This window comes from Oryctolagus cuniculus, chromosome 16, assembly GCF_964237555.1.
Source record: "Oryctolagus cuniculus chromosome 16, mOryCun1.1, whole genome shotgun sequence".
Taxonomy (NCBI): Eukaryota; Metazoa; Chordata; class Mammalia; order Lagomorpha; family Leporidae; genus Oryctolagus; species Oryctolagus cuniculus.
In genome coordinates, this window is record NC_091447.1 from 67136132 (window position 1) to 67151588 (window position 15457).

The window sequence follows — 15457 nt, forward strand, 5'->3', positions numbered from 1 at the left end:
AGTTGAATGGGAAACAGGCAGGATGTGATCCCAATTACTTTGTGGGATGCAGGTGACCCATGGTGTGGCTTAACCTGCTGCACCACAATGCCAATTCCCTGACGAGCCATGTTGGGGGGGGGGTGGTTTGTGAGCACCGCTCTGGAGACAAAGTCGAGGCAGAGGGAAGGCCACCCGGAAGCTCCCCCTCGCTCCCCCTGCAGGCTCAGGTGCGGCCAGTTTCCAGGCCGCGCGGGAAGGAGGGAGTGGCGAAGCTGGTGGCCCAGGCGGCCACTACAGAGGATCCCAGAGGCCTCGGCATCCTTCCCCCACCCCACCCTCCCGGGCTTTATCTGACATCTGCAGTGGTCAGAGGAAAGCACGCAATGAGGGCGGGCGGGCAGGCGTCACACCTGGCTTTGCAACCTGACCTGCTCCGGGGCCTGGTTTCCGAGCAGGATGGAAATGCCATCGCTGTGGGGGACAAAGAGGCCTTGGAGCTGCCTCTGACTCCGCGCCAGGCGCCTCCCAGGCCCTGTGCACGCATGGAAGCAGTAGACGGTGTGTGTGTGTGTCACAAAGTGTGTGGAAAACGGTATTAGGAAGAAATAACGCATGGATTTTTTTTTTCCTGCATGTACCAAAGTTTACCTTGAGTTCTGAACTTCTAGAAGTACCCTTGGTATTTTTATTCCTCTGGAGTTTGAAGTCTGTGAAGGGGTCAGTATACTGAGGCCCAAATCTGGCCCAGCCTCTCTGTGTTAATAAAGTTTTATCAAAACACAGCCATACTAGCAGAGAACTTGTATCTGCTGGGTCACTCCCCAAGCAGCTGCAGAAGCCAGGGCCAGGCCAGGTTGAAGCCAGGAGCCAGGAACTCCATCCTGATTTCCCACTTGGGTGGCAGGGGCCGTCACCTGCTGCCTTATTGGGTGCGTTGGCAGGAAGCCGGATTGGAAGCCCAGTGGCTGGGATGCAGGTGTTACAAGCACCGCAACTCTGGTCCCTGTCTGGTTCTCTATAGAAGTTTGTTCATTCTTTGCTCTCGTGGGCCAGACAGAACACCATAGACACTACAACAGAACCTCTTGGGCTGCTACTCTGGCACGGTGGGTTGAGCCGCTGCCTACAACCCTGACATCCCATGTGGGCACCAGATCAAGTCCTGACTGGTCTTCCAATACAGACCCTGCTAATATGCCAGAGAGGGTAGCAGAAGACAGACCAAGTAACTTGGACCTCTGAACCCACCTGGGAGACCCGGATGGAGTTCCAGGTTCCTGGGTTCGGCTTGGACCAATCCTGGCTGTTACCATTTTGGGGAGTGACCCAGTAGATGGAAGATCTCTCTCCATCCCTCCCTCCCTCCCTCTCTGACTCTCAAATTTGTAAGGAATCTGACTATGGTAAATATTATAAAGGAGTAGGGTACAAGTTGAATCTCCCTTATCTAAAATGCTTGGGACCTGAAGTGTTAGATTCTAGAGTTTTTTTAGTTTTGGAATATCCGCGTATTCTATGGGACATCTTGGGTAGGGGACCCAAGTCTCAACACAAAATCCATTCGTTTCTAATGCATCTTCTATATATAGCCTGATGGTGACTTTACACACTGGTTTTACTTAATTACTTGAGAGGCAGAGGGAGATCTTCCATCTGCTAGTTCACTCTCCAAATGGCCTTTCAGGGTGATGGGGGCCCAAGCACTCTGCCAGGTGCACTGGCAGGGAGGGAGATTGGAAGCAGAGCAGCTGGGACTAGAACCTGTGCTTGGTGCTCGGGTACAGGCCGCTGGCATTGCAGGCAATGGTTTCCTCCACCAGGCCACGACCCTAGCCCCAGCACACCCGTGCCTAGGCTGGGACTCCTCTCCTGAGGTCGGGTGAAGAATTGTCCACTTCTGGTGCTGTGTTGGTGCTCGGAAAACCTTGGACTCTGTTTTTTTTTTTTTTTTTTTTTTTTTTTTTTTTTTTAGATTAGGGATAGCGTGAGCAGGGGACGAGGATTTGCTTCCAGGTGATCTGGGCAGCCCTCAGTGTAGAGGCAAACTGGGAGCTGTGTGAGTCTCCCTGAAGGGGAGTCCAGTCAGAAGGGACAGCAGAAGCCAAGGCCCTGAGGCGTGGTTGACGCTTGAAAGCATACAAGTGAGTCAAAGCCAGAACTTAGTGACGGGAATGAGATGCGTCCAGGCAGGATCCTATAAACGGAATAAAGTGCTAAGGTTTTCTTCTAAGAGCAGTGGAAAGCTTTGAAAGATCTAAAGGAGGAAGAAGAAAATGCTATAACTTCATTTTTTTAAAAGCTTGCTTTTGTTGCAGTGTGCAGAAAGGACTGTCTGGGGAAGCTGGGAGACCAGAGAGGAAGCTGTTGGAATAGTCCAGCAGATGATGGGGCCCGTGTGCTGGGGGTGGGGGTGGGGGGCAGCAGGGTAGATAAGGAGAAAAGCTTGGGTTACATTTCAGAGGAAAAACCAAAGGAAGTTGCTTATACGAGGGGACTTCAAAAAGTTCCTCAGATGATAGAATTGAAAGATAGGATTATTTGTGCAAGCATTTCTTGAAGTCCATGAAGTTTTTCCTCTTCTGGTGGAAGAAATTTTGTTTGTTTGAAAGGCAGAGTGACGTGGGTAGGGAGGGGGAGAGAAAGGGCAGAGATCTTCTATCTGCTGGTTCATTCCCCAAATGCCTGCAAGCCCCAGGGTTGGGCCAGGAACTGCGTTCAGGCCTCCCAGGTGGGCGGCCAGGGCCCAAGTCCTTGGACCATCACCTGCTTCCTCGGGTGCATCAGGGAGCTGGATCAGAAGCAGAAAACCTGGGACTCAGATGGGGACTCTGCTTAGAGGATGCCGGCATTGTAGGCAGAGGCTTAACCCATCGCACCCTAACACTGGCCCCTCATGCACAGAAATACTAAAGATAGTGTAGAAAACTACCTTCGGGCTGGGCGTAGAAGATGCGTAGGAAACGGTGAGCTTTGTGTTCAGATGTGCGTTCCCGCCACCTCTTGTTATGCATAGGCAAATATTCCAAAAATCAATGTATAAAATTTGACATGCCTCTGGTTTTAAGCATTTTGGGTCAGGGGTACTCCGCTTGCATTTCCCTTTGTGGTGGTTAGCAATTGAATTCAATAAGTCTGCTAAAGGGTTCAGTACCGTTCCTAAGCAGTAAGTATTACGTTATAAGCTGTTACTTTGGGTCTTATTCGTAGTATTTTTCAGGCTTCTCAAACTTTCATGTGTAACTCGGGGCAACCAGAAAGTCTGAGGTCGGACCCTTCACCAGCTGTGGGGGGAATCCATGCACGAGAGTGTGTGTGCGTGCACAGTGCAGTAAATCCCTCATCGAGGCTGGTACAGTGGCATAGGAGGGTAAGCCACTGCTAGGGATGACAGCATCCCATATCCAAGAGCTGGCTCGAGTCCTGGAACAGCTAGCCTCCTGCTACTGTGCCCAGGATGGCAGCAGTGATGGCGCAAGTCCTCGAGTCCCTGCCAGCCCTGTGAGGCCCAGCTGGAGTTCCCGGCCCAGCCATGGCTGTTGTGGCCACTTGGGGAATGAGTGAGCACAGGAAGAGTTCTATACTCTCTCCCTGTGCTTGCCCCCCCCCCCCCCCCCCGTCACTTTGCCTTTGAAGTCCATGAATATGGGGCCGGCATGGTGGCAAAGCAGGTAAAGTTACTGCTTGTGAAGCCAGCATCCCATATGGACGTCAGTTTCTGCCTTGACTGCTCTGCTTCCGATCCAGCTCCCAGCTAATGGCCTGGGAAAAGCAGAGGATGATGACTGAACTACTTGGGCCCCTGCCACCCTGTCAGACCCGGAATGAAGCTTCTGGCTTCTGCCTGGCCCAGCCCTGGCCACTGCAGCCATGTGGGGAGTGAACTAGCAGGTAGAAGGGGTCTGTCTCTGGGCCTGTCTCTGGGCCTGTCTCACTTTTCAATAAACAAGTCCTCAAAAATCAAATTCTATAACACAAATATATTACTACAAAAATGTTAAATAGATGATACATTTTAGTTCTCCTAGAGTTTAAATTTTTGCTGGAGGCTGTTTCTTTAAGATCTACTTACTTGAAAGTCAGACAGATTCCCTCCCCTGGTTTACTCCGCTGCTGGTCACAACCACCAGGACTGGGCCAGGCTGAAGCCAGGATCCTCATCCAGGTCCCCTCCCACATGAGTGGCAAAGCAATGAGGCCATCTTCCACTGCTTTTCCCAGGCCATGAGCGGGAAGTTAAGTGGAGCAGCTGGGATGTGAACCAGTACCCATATGGGATGCTGGCGCCGCAGGTGGTGGCTTTACCCACTATGCCACAGCGCCAGCCGCAAGCTTTTCTTGAGAGGGCTGGTGTGAGCCTTTGGCCTGGTGGCTAAGATGGCCGTGTCCATTTCAGAGTGCCTGAGACTGCTCCGCGGCTCTGACTCTTGACTCCAGCTTCCTGCTAAGGTGCACCCTGGGAGGTAGCACTAGTGGCTCCCTGCCACCCATGTGAGACCGGGGCTGAGTTCCTGGACTCTGGCTTGGAGCTAGCTCAGCCCCGATGAGTGGAATGTAGGGAGTGAACCAGTGGATGGGAGTCCTTTCTGTCTCAAAGTCTAATATAGGAATGAGTTTTTTTAACACTTCAGTTTTATTGAACCATGTAAAACTTACCACTTAAATCGTTTCTAAATGTACAGTAGTATTAACTACATGCACATTGTGCAATAGATCTCTCTGGAATTTTTCCCTGGAAAAGTGAAACTCCCCCTTGGACAATTTCCCTTTCCTCATTCCCTCCAGTCCCTGATAACCAGCAATCTACTTTCGGTTTCTAAGATTTTTGACCGGTTTAGATCTTAATCTCTTTGTCTCCCTTCCTCCTTCCCTCTTTCTCTGTTAAGATTTATTTGAAAGACAGTGACAAGAGGGGGAGAACAGATTTTTCATCTACTCACTCCCCAAATGGCCACAACAGTCAGGTCTAGGCCAGGCCAAAGCCAGGAGCCAGGAGCTCCATCCGAGTCTCCCACGTGGGTGGCAGGGGCCCAGGTACTTGGACATCACTCACTCACTGCCTTCCCAGGTATGTAACAAGGAGTTGGATCTGACACACAGATCTTCTGTTCACTGGCTCATTCCCCAAATGGCTGCAATAGCCAGGGATGAGCCAGGCTGCAGCTGGGAGCCAGGAATTCCATCTAGGTCTCCTGCGTGGGTGGCAGGGATCCAAGCACTTGGGCCATCTTCTGCTTTCCCAGGCACATTAGCAGGGAACTGGACGGGAAGTGCAACAGTTGGGTCTTGAACTGGCGCACATATAGAAATCCGGTGCTGCAGGCTGTGGCTTTAACCTGCTGCACCACAGCGCCGGGCCCCCACATTTCTTCTGTTTATCTGAAGAACATTTGGATTGCTTCTACCCTGGGCTACTGTGGAGAATGCTATAATGAAGATGAGTATGCAAATACGTCGAACATCCTGTTTTCAACTCTTTTGAATATAAACCCAGAAGTGGGATGGCCAGATCATGTGTTAATTCTATTTATAATTTTTTAAGGAACTTCTCCTGTTCTCCTTGATGGCTGCACCACTTTATCTCACTGCCAACAGAGCAAGGGTTCCAATGTCTCCATGTTGTCACTAATGTTTAAAATTGATAGTGATTGTCTTTTGTGTTCTTCGAGATTTCTTTGTTTATGAAAGGCAGAGTGAGGTGTGTGTATGGGGAGGGGGGGGGAGACCTTCCCATCTGATGGTTCACTCCCCAAATGGCCACAGCGGCCAGGAGCCCAGAACTCCGTCTAGCTCTCCCACATGGGTCACAAGGGCGTCCTGGGCTGCCTTCCCGGGAGCATTAGCAGGGAGCAGGATCCGAAGCGGAGCGGTCGGGACTAGAACCAACGCTCTGATATGGGATGCTGACTCTGTAGCCTGCCCCAGTAGTGGCCACCTTAACAGGCGTGGGGTGAGAACTTCAGTGGTTTAGATTTGCATTTCCCTGATGCCTGGTGATCAGCACATTTTCCCAGCTTGTACATCTTTGGGTAACTGTATTTAAATCCTTGGCTTACTTCTACATGGAGTTACTTGTTTTGTAAGAATTATTTTATTCTGGATATCCTCATCAGACGGTTAAAATATCTTCTCCCATTCCGTGTGTTGCCTTTTCACTGTTTGCTTTGCTGTGCATATGTTTTTAAGCTTGATGGATTCCCCTTTGTTAGCTTTTGTCCTATCCAGGGAGCCATTCCCGAATCCATATCCTGGAGCTTTCTCCCATGTGTGTTCCCTGTAGTTGCAGGTCCCACACTTAGGTCTTTAATGTGTTTTTTGTTTTTGTTTTTGTTTTTTTTTTTTTAGTTATGAGTTAGAATTTTGCGTTTCCTGGTTTGCTCTCCAAACCCGAAACGGCCCGAAAGCAGGAGCCTGCAGCTCCATCTGGGCCTCCCATGTGGTGGAGGGAACCAAGCACTTGGGCCATCTTCCCCGGGCTCTCCCAAGCGCACCAGCAGGGAGCTGGGCTAGAAGCCTAGGGGCTGGGACTCCATGCAGCGCTCTGATGCGGTCTGTTGGCCTCGCAAACCGCAGCACCATCCTGCCGGCCCCTTTATTCCATTGAGTTTTTATAGACGGTGAAGGGTAAGGGTTGGGGTCTGTTCCGTTGCGTGAGGTTATCCAAGTCTCCCGGCATTAGCTACTGAGGAGGCTGTCCTCCCCCTGTGTCCCCGGCCCCCGGGTAACGTGAGATCCTCGGTGCTCGCTACAGATCCCGGTGCATCCCCAATTAGTCGGGGCTCACGGATGAGCCCCGGTGCCCTGTGCAAGGTCACGGGGCGCGCACACGGATGGAGGCTGGCTCGGAACCGAGGACCTCCACTCGAGCGCTCACACGCTCCTAACCCCCCGCGGCTACTCGCTGCTAGATCCCCAGCACGCCAGAGAATGAATGAACGAATGACTCGCCGCGGGCACAGCGCCCCGAGCTCCGCTCCGGAGCACACGCAGGCGCTCGGACGAGCCCATTGCCCCGCATAGGGGAGTGTGCCCACCTCGCGCATGCGCGCCGCGCTCCATCGGCCCGCCTGCACATGGTACGGCCTCCTCTGCGTGGTACGTCCCGCCTTCCCCTGCGCCAGGGCCGGGGTGGTAGACACCGCCTCTGCGCGCTGCCCCTCCCCGTTGGTTTCCGCGCGAAAAGCCGGGGCTGCCTGCGCTGCTGCTGCCGCTTCTGCTGCAGCGTCCGCGATGCCGGCCCGCACCGCCCCAGCCCGTGTGCCTGCTCTGGCCGCCCCGGCCATCTCGCTGCCCGATGATGTCCGTAGGCGGTAGGTGCTGCGTGGGGTGGGGGCCTGGACTTGGGGCTGGGGTGGGGGGTGGGAGGCAGGGCGCCGGGGTGGGGGGTGGCTTCCCCTCAGGGTGGCCCGTGGTCGCTGCTGACAGCCGGGCGCGCATGCGCTGGGCAGTGGGGCGCGCGGCGGCGGTTGGCGCGGGCCGGGTGGCACTTCCGGTCGCGCGCGTCCCTGGGCATTTGGCGCCAAAATGGGCCGAGGCCCCTCGTAGCTCCTTGGTGACTAGAAACTTGGGGGTGGCGTCTCGTTGGATTCTTTGCCCCTCGCCCTGCCCTAAACACGACAAACTTCGCAGTCCCTGTCTTTCCGAGCGGCCGTGGGCCGGGCTCCTGCCGCCAGCCTGGTCGCGCAGGAAGTGGGCAGCCCGGGGCCTCCGGACAGCCCCCGGCCCCGACACTCGGGCTTCCACTTCCGGCGCCCGGCCCGATTCTCTGGGGGCGCTTCAGGGGGCTCCCGGGTAGCCCCCGAGCTGTGTGTCCCGATCACGGCCTCCAGGGATGGACCTTGCCCAATGGGGGTCCCCGGAGCGCGGGGCCCACGTTGGCGAGCCTGGGTTTCCGTGGGGGGCTCCCTCCTCCCCCTTGGGTCACCTGGGGACTGCAGGGGTCTTCCTCGCCCCGCCGGGCAAGGCGTGTTCCGTGCACGCAGGGGTTAGTGCCAGGGCCCGGATCCTAGCAGCCTGCAGGCTACTCAATGGTCACTTCTAGCAAACCTGCAGCTGGGAGCTGTGGGCACCAAAGTCGCTGAGTTTTGCAGCGCGCGCGTGTGTGTAGGGGGCCGGTGGCCAATGTCGGGGGCCCCGGCCGCAGTAATTGATGACTCCGTCGAGGCTTCGGCGCACAGCGTTGGGCGGGAACATGGGCCCTGGTCTTTGGATCCTGGAGGGCATCGATTCATTCCTGAAAACTTGTTGCGAGGGAGGTGTGCATGAGTCACGCGAAGCCTGGCCGGGCCTGGGCGCTTCCAGCCGGGTCTGTGTACCCTCTCGTGGCTGCTACTCTAAAATTTACCCCCCCCCCCGGGGGGGGAGGGCTGGGGAGTCATGCCAGGCATTTGGAGGTGGGGTAAGATGCGGGTGGGAGTCTTTTGTTCTCGGTGGATTTGTTTGTTTCAAAGACATACAGAGATATAGAGATAGAGAGCTCCCATCGACTGATTCACTCCACAAATTGTGCAAGGAAACCAGGAGCCTAGGATTCCATCGGGGGCTCTGATGCGGGTGTAGGGGCTCCGGGCACTTGGGCCGTCTTCCGCTGCCTTCCCGGGTACATAAAGAGCGAGCTGGACGGGAGGTAGCGCACTCTGGACTCCAACCAGCACCCCCAGGCTGGTATCGCAGGTGGTGTCCTAACCCACTGTGCCACCACACCGGGCCCTTAAATTACTTCACCACAGTGAAGAGTGGGTAAGTGTGTCTTGTTGAATAACTTTTTCTTTAAAGAAAATTTTTATTTGAGAAGTAGAGTTAGAGAGGGGTCTTCAGTCTGCTGGTTCACTCCCTAAATGGTTGCAACGCCCGCAGCAGAGCTGAGCCAATCCGGAGCCAAGAGCGTCTTCCAGGTCTCCCACGTGGGTGCAGGGGCCCAAGCATTTGGGCCATCTTCTGTCTTCTCAAGCCATAGCAGCGAGCTGGGTTGGAAGAAGAGCTGCTGATACTAGAACCGGCACCCATATGGGATGCCGGCGCCGCAGGCAGAGGATTAACCTACTGTGCTGTAGCACCGGCCTCGCTGAATCATTTTTACCATGATCTGCATCCCCCCAGTTCTGTCTGAAAAGCTGTGAGGTTTTTTCATCTACTGTCTTATTCCCCAGGTGTTGGGGCTGGGCCACGTTGAAGCCAGGAACCCTGGACTTGCCTGGGTACAGCCCCTCTGGGTGGCAGGGGCCCAAGTACTTAAGCCATCACCCACCGCCTCCCAGGGTGTGGGTTAGCAGGGAGCTGGATCAGAAGCGGAGGACTCGGGTCTGGAACCCCGGCATTCCGATATAGGATGCCGACATCCCGGGCAGCAATCTAGCTGCCGCGCCGCATGCCTGCCCCTAAGCTAACTTGAGGCGGAAGCAGAATTGGACAAGTACTGGCTTTTGTGGCCTAATCAGGAGTTTGGACCCAGTTTTGTCTGAATTCTACCTTCACCAGCTCCTTGGTGACCTTGGACGAGCGTATGCTATCGCGTCATCTGAAGACGCGTGATCCGGGCGTTGAACTCGTATCGGGTTCACTGAGAATACGCTTGGTACACAGAGGCTCCCCTAACATTGCCAACAGCAGTTTTGGCTTTTCTCCAGGTCCGCTTATCAGCCCCTAACTGGGAGGTACCTTGTTTTTTAAACTTAACCTGAGTTTATTAACATTCTTTTACTCGAACGAGTTAAAGGGAGAGACAGAGTCCTTCCGTCTGCTGGTTCATTCTCTGGATGGTCTCAACAGCTGGGGGCTGGGCCAGGCCTGAGCCAGGAGCTTCCTCTAGGTCTCCCACGAGGGGAGCAGGAGCCCAAGAACTTGGGCTGTCCTCTGCTGTTTCCCAGGGCATTGGCAGGGAGCCGGGTCGGAGGTAGAGCAGCAGGAAGGAACCAGCTCCCGTGTGGGGTACTGGCGTTGTGTAGGTGGTGGCTTTACCCGCTGTACGATGCTGCCCCATGGGAAGTGCTTCGAATGACCTCCTTGACTCCTCAAGGGTTCTTAAGCTTGGGAGTTGCAGGAGTTAAAGGCTAGGAGGCAGGGAGTCCCGGGAAGGTCCCTTCAGTTAGGGGCTGTGACTAGGCCACGGGCCCAGGGGCTCTACTGGGCGTGGGTGGGTGTTTCTTGGCTACTTTTGAGTATCTTTAGGTGAGTCCTAGAATTCTCAGTTCATCCTAGGTTCTCTTCCTAAAGTTTTTAAAAAATCCTTGTTGGAAAGGTAGAGAGATTCCATCTACTCGGTCAGTACTCAAATGCCAGCAGCAACTGGGATCCGCCCAAGTGTGGAATTGTTCAGCTCTGCCATGAGTGGCAGGAACCCAACTTCTTCCCAGGGTGTGCATTAAAGAAGCTGGAGTCAGAACTCGGACACTAGGACAGGATGCGAGTTAGCACCCCAAGCCATGTCTGAACCGCTGTGCCAAGCGTCAGCCCATAGTCCCCTGTTTGGTATGTGTTTGGTGACCCTCGGTCGGCCTATTCTTCCTTGAAGACTCATTTGAAAGGCAGAGTGATGGGAGGGAGAGACAAGGAGAGTGAGCTTCTACCTGCTGGCTCGTTCCCCAAACGGCCGCAGCAGCCAGGCCTAGGCCAGATGGCCAGGAGTCGGGACCCCAAGTGCTTGGGCTGGCACACGCCGCCTCCCAGGCGCATCATGATGCAAGAAAGTGGGGTGGAGGTGCCGAGTGGCCAGGAGGGAGCCGGCTGTGCGACATGGGGCGCGGGCATCCTGGTGGCTGCTTAGCCCCCTGTACCGCAGGCTTTAGTTCTATTTGAGCCTCTCAACTGACTTCTATGCTTGGAAACGTTTCCTTGCGTAAAAAGTACATACACAAAGGTGCATCCAATAGTCCCTGAAACTTAGGTTTGTAAGTAAAGGCATGACTTGTCTTGACGGAGGGAAGACTAGAAGTGTAATCCAAGAGCTTCTAAAATCCGGTTGAACGGCACGCTAGGAGCTGGGTTAGACCGGTCCTCCCTTGGACAGCCTTGGTGACTGCTCTTGTACCTGTATGGCAGCTTCTTGTCTGTGTGGAGACAGAGCACCTATCGGCTGGTGCACTCCCTGATGCTGAATGCTAGCCTGGGCCCGGCAGAAGCAGGAAGCGGGGGACTCCATCCAGGTCTCCTGGGTGGGTGGGTGGCGGGAATCTAGTGCCTGGAGCCATCGCCTTTGCTTCCCGGGTCAGTGTGAGCAGGGAGCCGGGGTCAGGCGGTGGCCCGACCCGCTATGCCACAGCGCCGGCGCCCAGCTTCTCAAAGCTCTTGTGCATTACAAATATGAATTTCAGATTTTGTTTATCAGAATCTTAATTCCGTTTTCTGTAAACCTTCTGAAGTTCCCTTGTAGTTCTATCAGATGGATAAGGTTACTAGAAAGTAGTTTCAACATTTGGATTTCTAAGTCTTGTAATTTTTTAAGTAAAATATACCTCAAGTCTTTTATACTTCGTGCCTTTATAGGCAAGCCTGTTTTTTCTAGAAGATTTTATTTACTTGAGAGGCAGAGAAGAGTCTTCCATCCGCTGGTTCACTCCCCAAATGGCCAATGGCCAGAGCTGGGCTGATCCGGAGCCAGAAGCTTCTTCCAGGTCTCCCATGTGAGTGCAGGGGCCCAGGCATTTGGGCCGTCTTCCACTGCCTTCCCAGGCCGTAAGCAGAGAGCTGGATCTGAAGAGGAGCAGCGGGGACATGACCTGGCGTCCATATAGCATGCTGGCGCCGCAGGCGGAGGCATAGCCTACAGTGCTGGCCCCTCTTTTTTAAATCTTGTTTGAAAGACTGACAGATCTTCTAACTGCTGATTTGCTCCCTAAATGGCCACAGCAGCTGGGGCTGGGACAGGCTGAATCCGGGAGCCAGAACCTCCATCGGGGTCTCCTCTGTGGGCGGCAGGGCCCCAAGCACTTCAGGCCATCTTCTGCTTTCTCGGGTGCATTGGCAGGGAACGAGGTTGGAAGCAGAGCAGCAGGGACTTCGTACTGGCCGTCTGGGATGGGATGCCGGTGTTGGAAGCGGTGACTTGACCTGCTGCGCCACGCTGCCGGCCCCAACAAGCCCGTTTCTCAGCTGCTTGTTCTGTTCCAGCTGCCGCCATCTGCACGGTGCAAGTGTCTTCCTCCTGTCTCCTTGCTGCCGCTCAGATCTCTCTAGAGTGGAAGTGTAATTGCCTTCAGACGCGAGTGGGGGCTGGTGGCTTCCTGCCGCAGGCTCTGCGTGGGGCATGGAACCTGGGGACCAGAATTCCATCCGCAGCCCCAGCATGCACTCTGCTCACAGCAGTGGAGACCATCTTCAGAGAGCACGCGGAGCAAACCCGCGGGAGGCTGGCTTCCCTGCTCTGCCCCCGGCAGGCTGCTGGCCGTGGGTTCTCGAGCCTGTACTCGGACCTGCGTGAGAAGGGGGTGGGTCTCCTCAGGGCACCCCACCTATGCCTTTGCAGCGTGCAAGTTGGTGCTGATCTTGGGCTGTGGCTGATGCCCGGTAGACTTGGAGACGTTTGCAGGCCGTACTTCTGCCTTGTAAAGAAGCCTGGATTTGCACACGGACCGCGGCAGCCTGCCTCCTCCAACTGATGAGCCTTTGTAATCATCGTAGCTTGGTTATCTGCCAGCCCTTCTGTGATAAGATCACACTGCACCGCGGGGTCCTAGGTCTGATTCTGCCGCTGCCTTGACTGGGACGAAGCTAGCGTGGCCTGTCCTGTTCTCTCTCCTGCTGTGGGGGGTCTGGGGGTGTGGACCACGGGGGTCAGATGCTGCCCCAGCTGGCCTTGTGGCTAACTTCTCTAAGCTCTTGGCGCCTTGGTGGTCCATCCCTGAAACGGGGATGGGGCTACGGGGGCGTTACGGGGACTGCCTGAGTGTGTCTGAGTGTGTCAGGTGTGTTTCCAGAGGCCTTCATCACTGGTTCATGCGTGAACAGTGTGCGGACCTGACACCAAGGGAGCTGTTGGTGCAGCAGTGCACCGGGGTACTTTCATGTTCCGGGCTGGGGGGAGGGAGGGGGATGGAATTGGAAGGGGCGAGGGGCCGGTGTTGTAGCGTAGCAGGTAAAACTGCCGCCTGCAACACCGGCATCCCACATGGGCGCTGGTTCAAGTCCCAGCTACTCCATTTCTGGGCCAGCTCCCCGCTAATGCGCTTGGGAAAGCACCAGAGGGTGACCCAAGTGCTTGGGGCCCTGCGCCCACATGGGAGACCCAGAGGAAGCTGCCGGCTTGGGACTGGCCCAACTGCAGCTACTGTGGCCATCTGGGGAGTGAACCAGTGGATCTGTCTCTCCCTCCCTCTGGGACTCTTCCTTTCAAATCTTAAAGGAGGGTGGGGCAAGCACTGCGGTCCAGCAAGTTAAGCTAGGCTGCTGCTTGCAATGCCTGCGTCCCAAATCGGAGCACCAGTTGGAGTCCTGGCTGCTCCGCTTCCAATCCAGCTTCCTGTTACTGGGCCTGGGAGGCAGCAGGGGATGGCTCAAGTACTTGGCCCCTGTACCCACGTAGGAGACCGGGGTGGAGTTCCTGGCCCTGACCTGACGGACCCTTTGGGCAGTGACCTGGCAGATGGAAGGTCTCTTCCTCTCTGCATTTCAAGTAAGTCTTTTAAAAGGGTACATTTATCTTAATGCAGAAACTTTATTGAAATCCATGTATAGTTTTTCATAAGATTTTCCATACTTGGACATGTACATACTATGATACTTTTTTGCACCAAAATGAACATACATGTATACTTAAAGGTTTGTTTGAAAGGCAGAGTTACAGGGAGAAGGGAAGAGACAGATCCTCCATTGCTGTTCTCGCCCCACATGGCCACAGCCCAGGCTGGAGCCGGGAGCTCGAGCCTCCATCCGGGGCGCCCACGTGGGTGGCAGGGGCCCGAGGACTCGGCCCGTCTTGCAGTGCTCTCCTAGGAGCAGTAGCAGGAAGCTGGATCGGAAGTGGAGCAGCCAGGGCTCGAACTGGTGCTCACGTGGGATGCCAGCATTGCAGGCCACAGCTGAACCTGCAGGGCCACAGTGCCAGCCCCTGGAACTTTTAATTCTGGTTTTCACGAACGTTTTCATTAAAAGATTTGAAAGGCAGTTAAAGTGATGGGAGAGACAGAAGGAAAGAGCTTCCAATGTTTGATTCACTCCCTCAAATGGCTTCAACTGCTGAGGCTGAGCCAGGTTAGAGCCTGGTCTCCCATGTGGGTGGCAGGGACCCAAGCCATCGGGCCATCTACTGCCTTTTTCGCAGGCACATCAGCAAGGAGCTGGTTGGGAAGTGGAGCAGCCGAGACTCAAACGGGATGCCGGCCTTGCAGGTGGCAGCCTAACCTGCAGCACTATACCGGCCGCTGGCACGAACCTTTGGAAGTGCCCTCGTAGTTGATGCTGTTAGGAGTACGTGACTTAAACTCCGAGGGCGCGAGTCTGACACCAGGCAGATGCTGATGTGGTGATTCATCCCCTGTGCGGACGAGGTGTGGGTTTGCTTCTCTTCCCAGCCTTGCCCTTCAGCTGCCTTCTGGTAGCACGACCCGTCCCCTTGGTCTCTGTGCCAAGGTCTCGTCACGCTTCGTCGCTCCGCGCGTGCTTGGTTTTTGTGAGCTGTGTACTATCGGGAGGCCTCTTTGTTCCCTGACGTCCTGAACCTCCTTCTGTGCTCCTGGCTCTCGTCTCTTCCAGTCCGAGAACTTGCGCTCAGTGATCGGGGTGTTGGGAGGGGTTCCCTGCGGTTTCTTATTTTTTCTCTTTAAAAGTTTACTTATTAGAAAGGCAGAGGGACAGAGAAGAGGCCGATCTTTATCTGCGGGTTCACACTCCCCATATGACCAGAACTGGCCCAGTTCTGGTCAAGGAGCCTAGGATTCCATCATCCCACATGGGTGGCAGGGACCCAAGCACTTGGGCCGTCATCTGTCTCGAGGAGCTGAGTCGGCAGCGGGGCAGCCAGGACTCAAACTGGGACTCCAGTGTGCGACGCTGGCCTCCCAGGCAGCGGCTGATCCTGCGCCATGACACCAGCCCCTCCCTGCGACTTAGAGGCCTCTCGAGCCAGTTCTAATTTCTAGCTGCCGAATAACCATCGAGGTACTTTTTGCTCCTAAAACTCGAGGGCTGTCTTGTTTCCTTCCTTCCCACCCAGACGTTAAGGATTTGAGGCTGCACCGACTCCGTGGCTCAGGTCGATAGCACGTGTTTGCTACCTTAGGGTTCTGTGGGTCAGGAGCCTGGTAGGGTCTCCCCAGACGAAAATGGAAGTGTGTGCAGGCGCCACCCCATTCTGGAGGTTTCTGGTGGCATCCGTTTCCTGTTCTTCCAGGGTGTGAGCAGGAATCGGTTTCCTGTGGTGGTCAGACTTGGGTCCCACTCTTAGCTTATTTTCACTTTAAGACCGAGAAGGAGAGATCTTCCGTATGCTGATTCACTTCCTAAATGCCTGTAATAGCCAAGTGGAAGCCAGGAGCCCAGAACAGAG

General features: G+C 55.0%; 1 protein-coding gene across 2 annotated transcripts in view; it reads left to right on the forward strand.

The window, feature by feature from the left end:
• Nucleotides 1-7054: 7054 nt before the first annotated feature.
• The window catches only part of DNMT1 (DNA methyltransferase 1), a 43448-nt gene continuing 35045 nt past the window's right edge, over nucleotides 7055-15457 (forward strand). The window contains exon 1 of one of the 2 annotated variants that reach the window (XM_070059151.1): nucleotides 7055-7289. In XM_070059151.1, the coding sequence (XP_069915252.1) occupies nucleotides 7210-7289 (80 nt within the window). In that variant the 5' untranslated portion in view covers nucleotides 7055-7209. The remainder of the gene's footprint in view (nucleotides 7290-15457) is intronic. The other variant, XM_070059152.1, reaches the window with a different exon arrangement.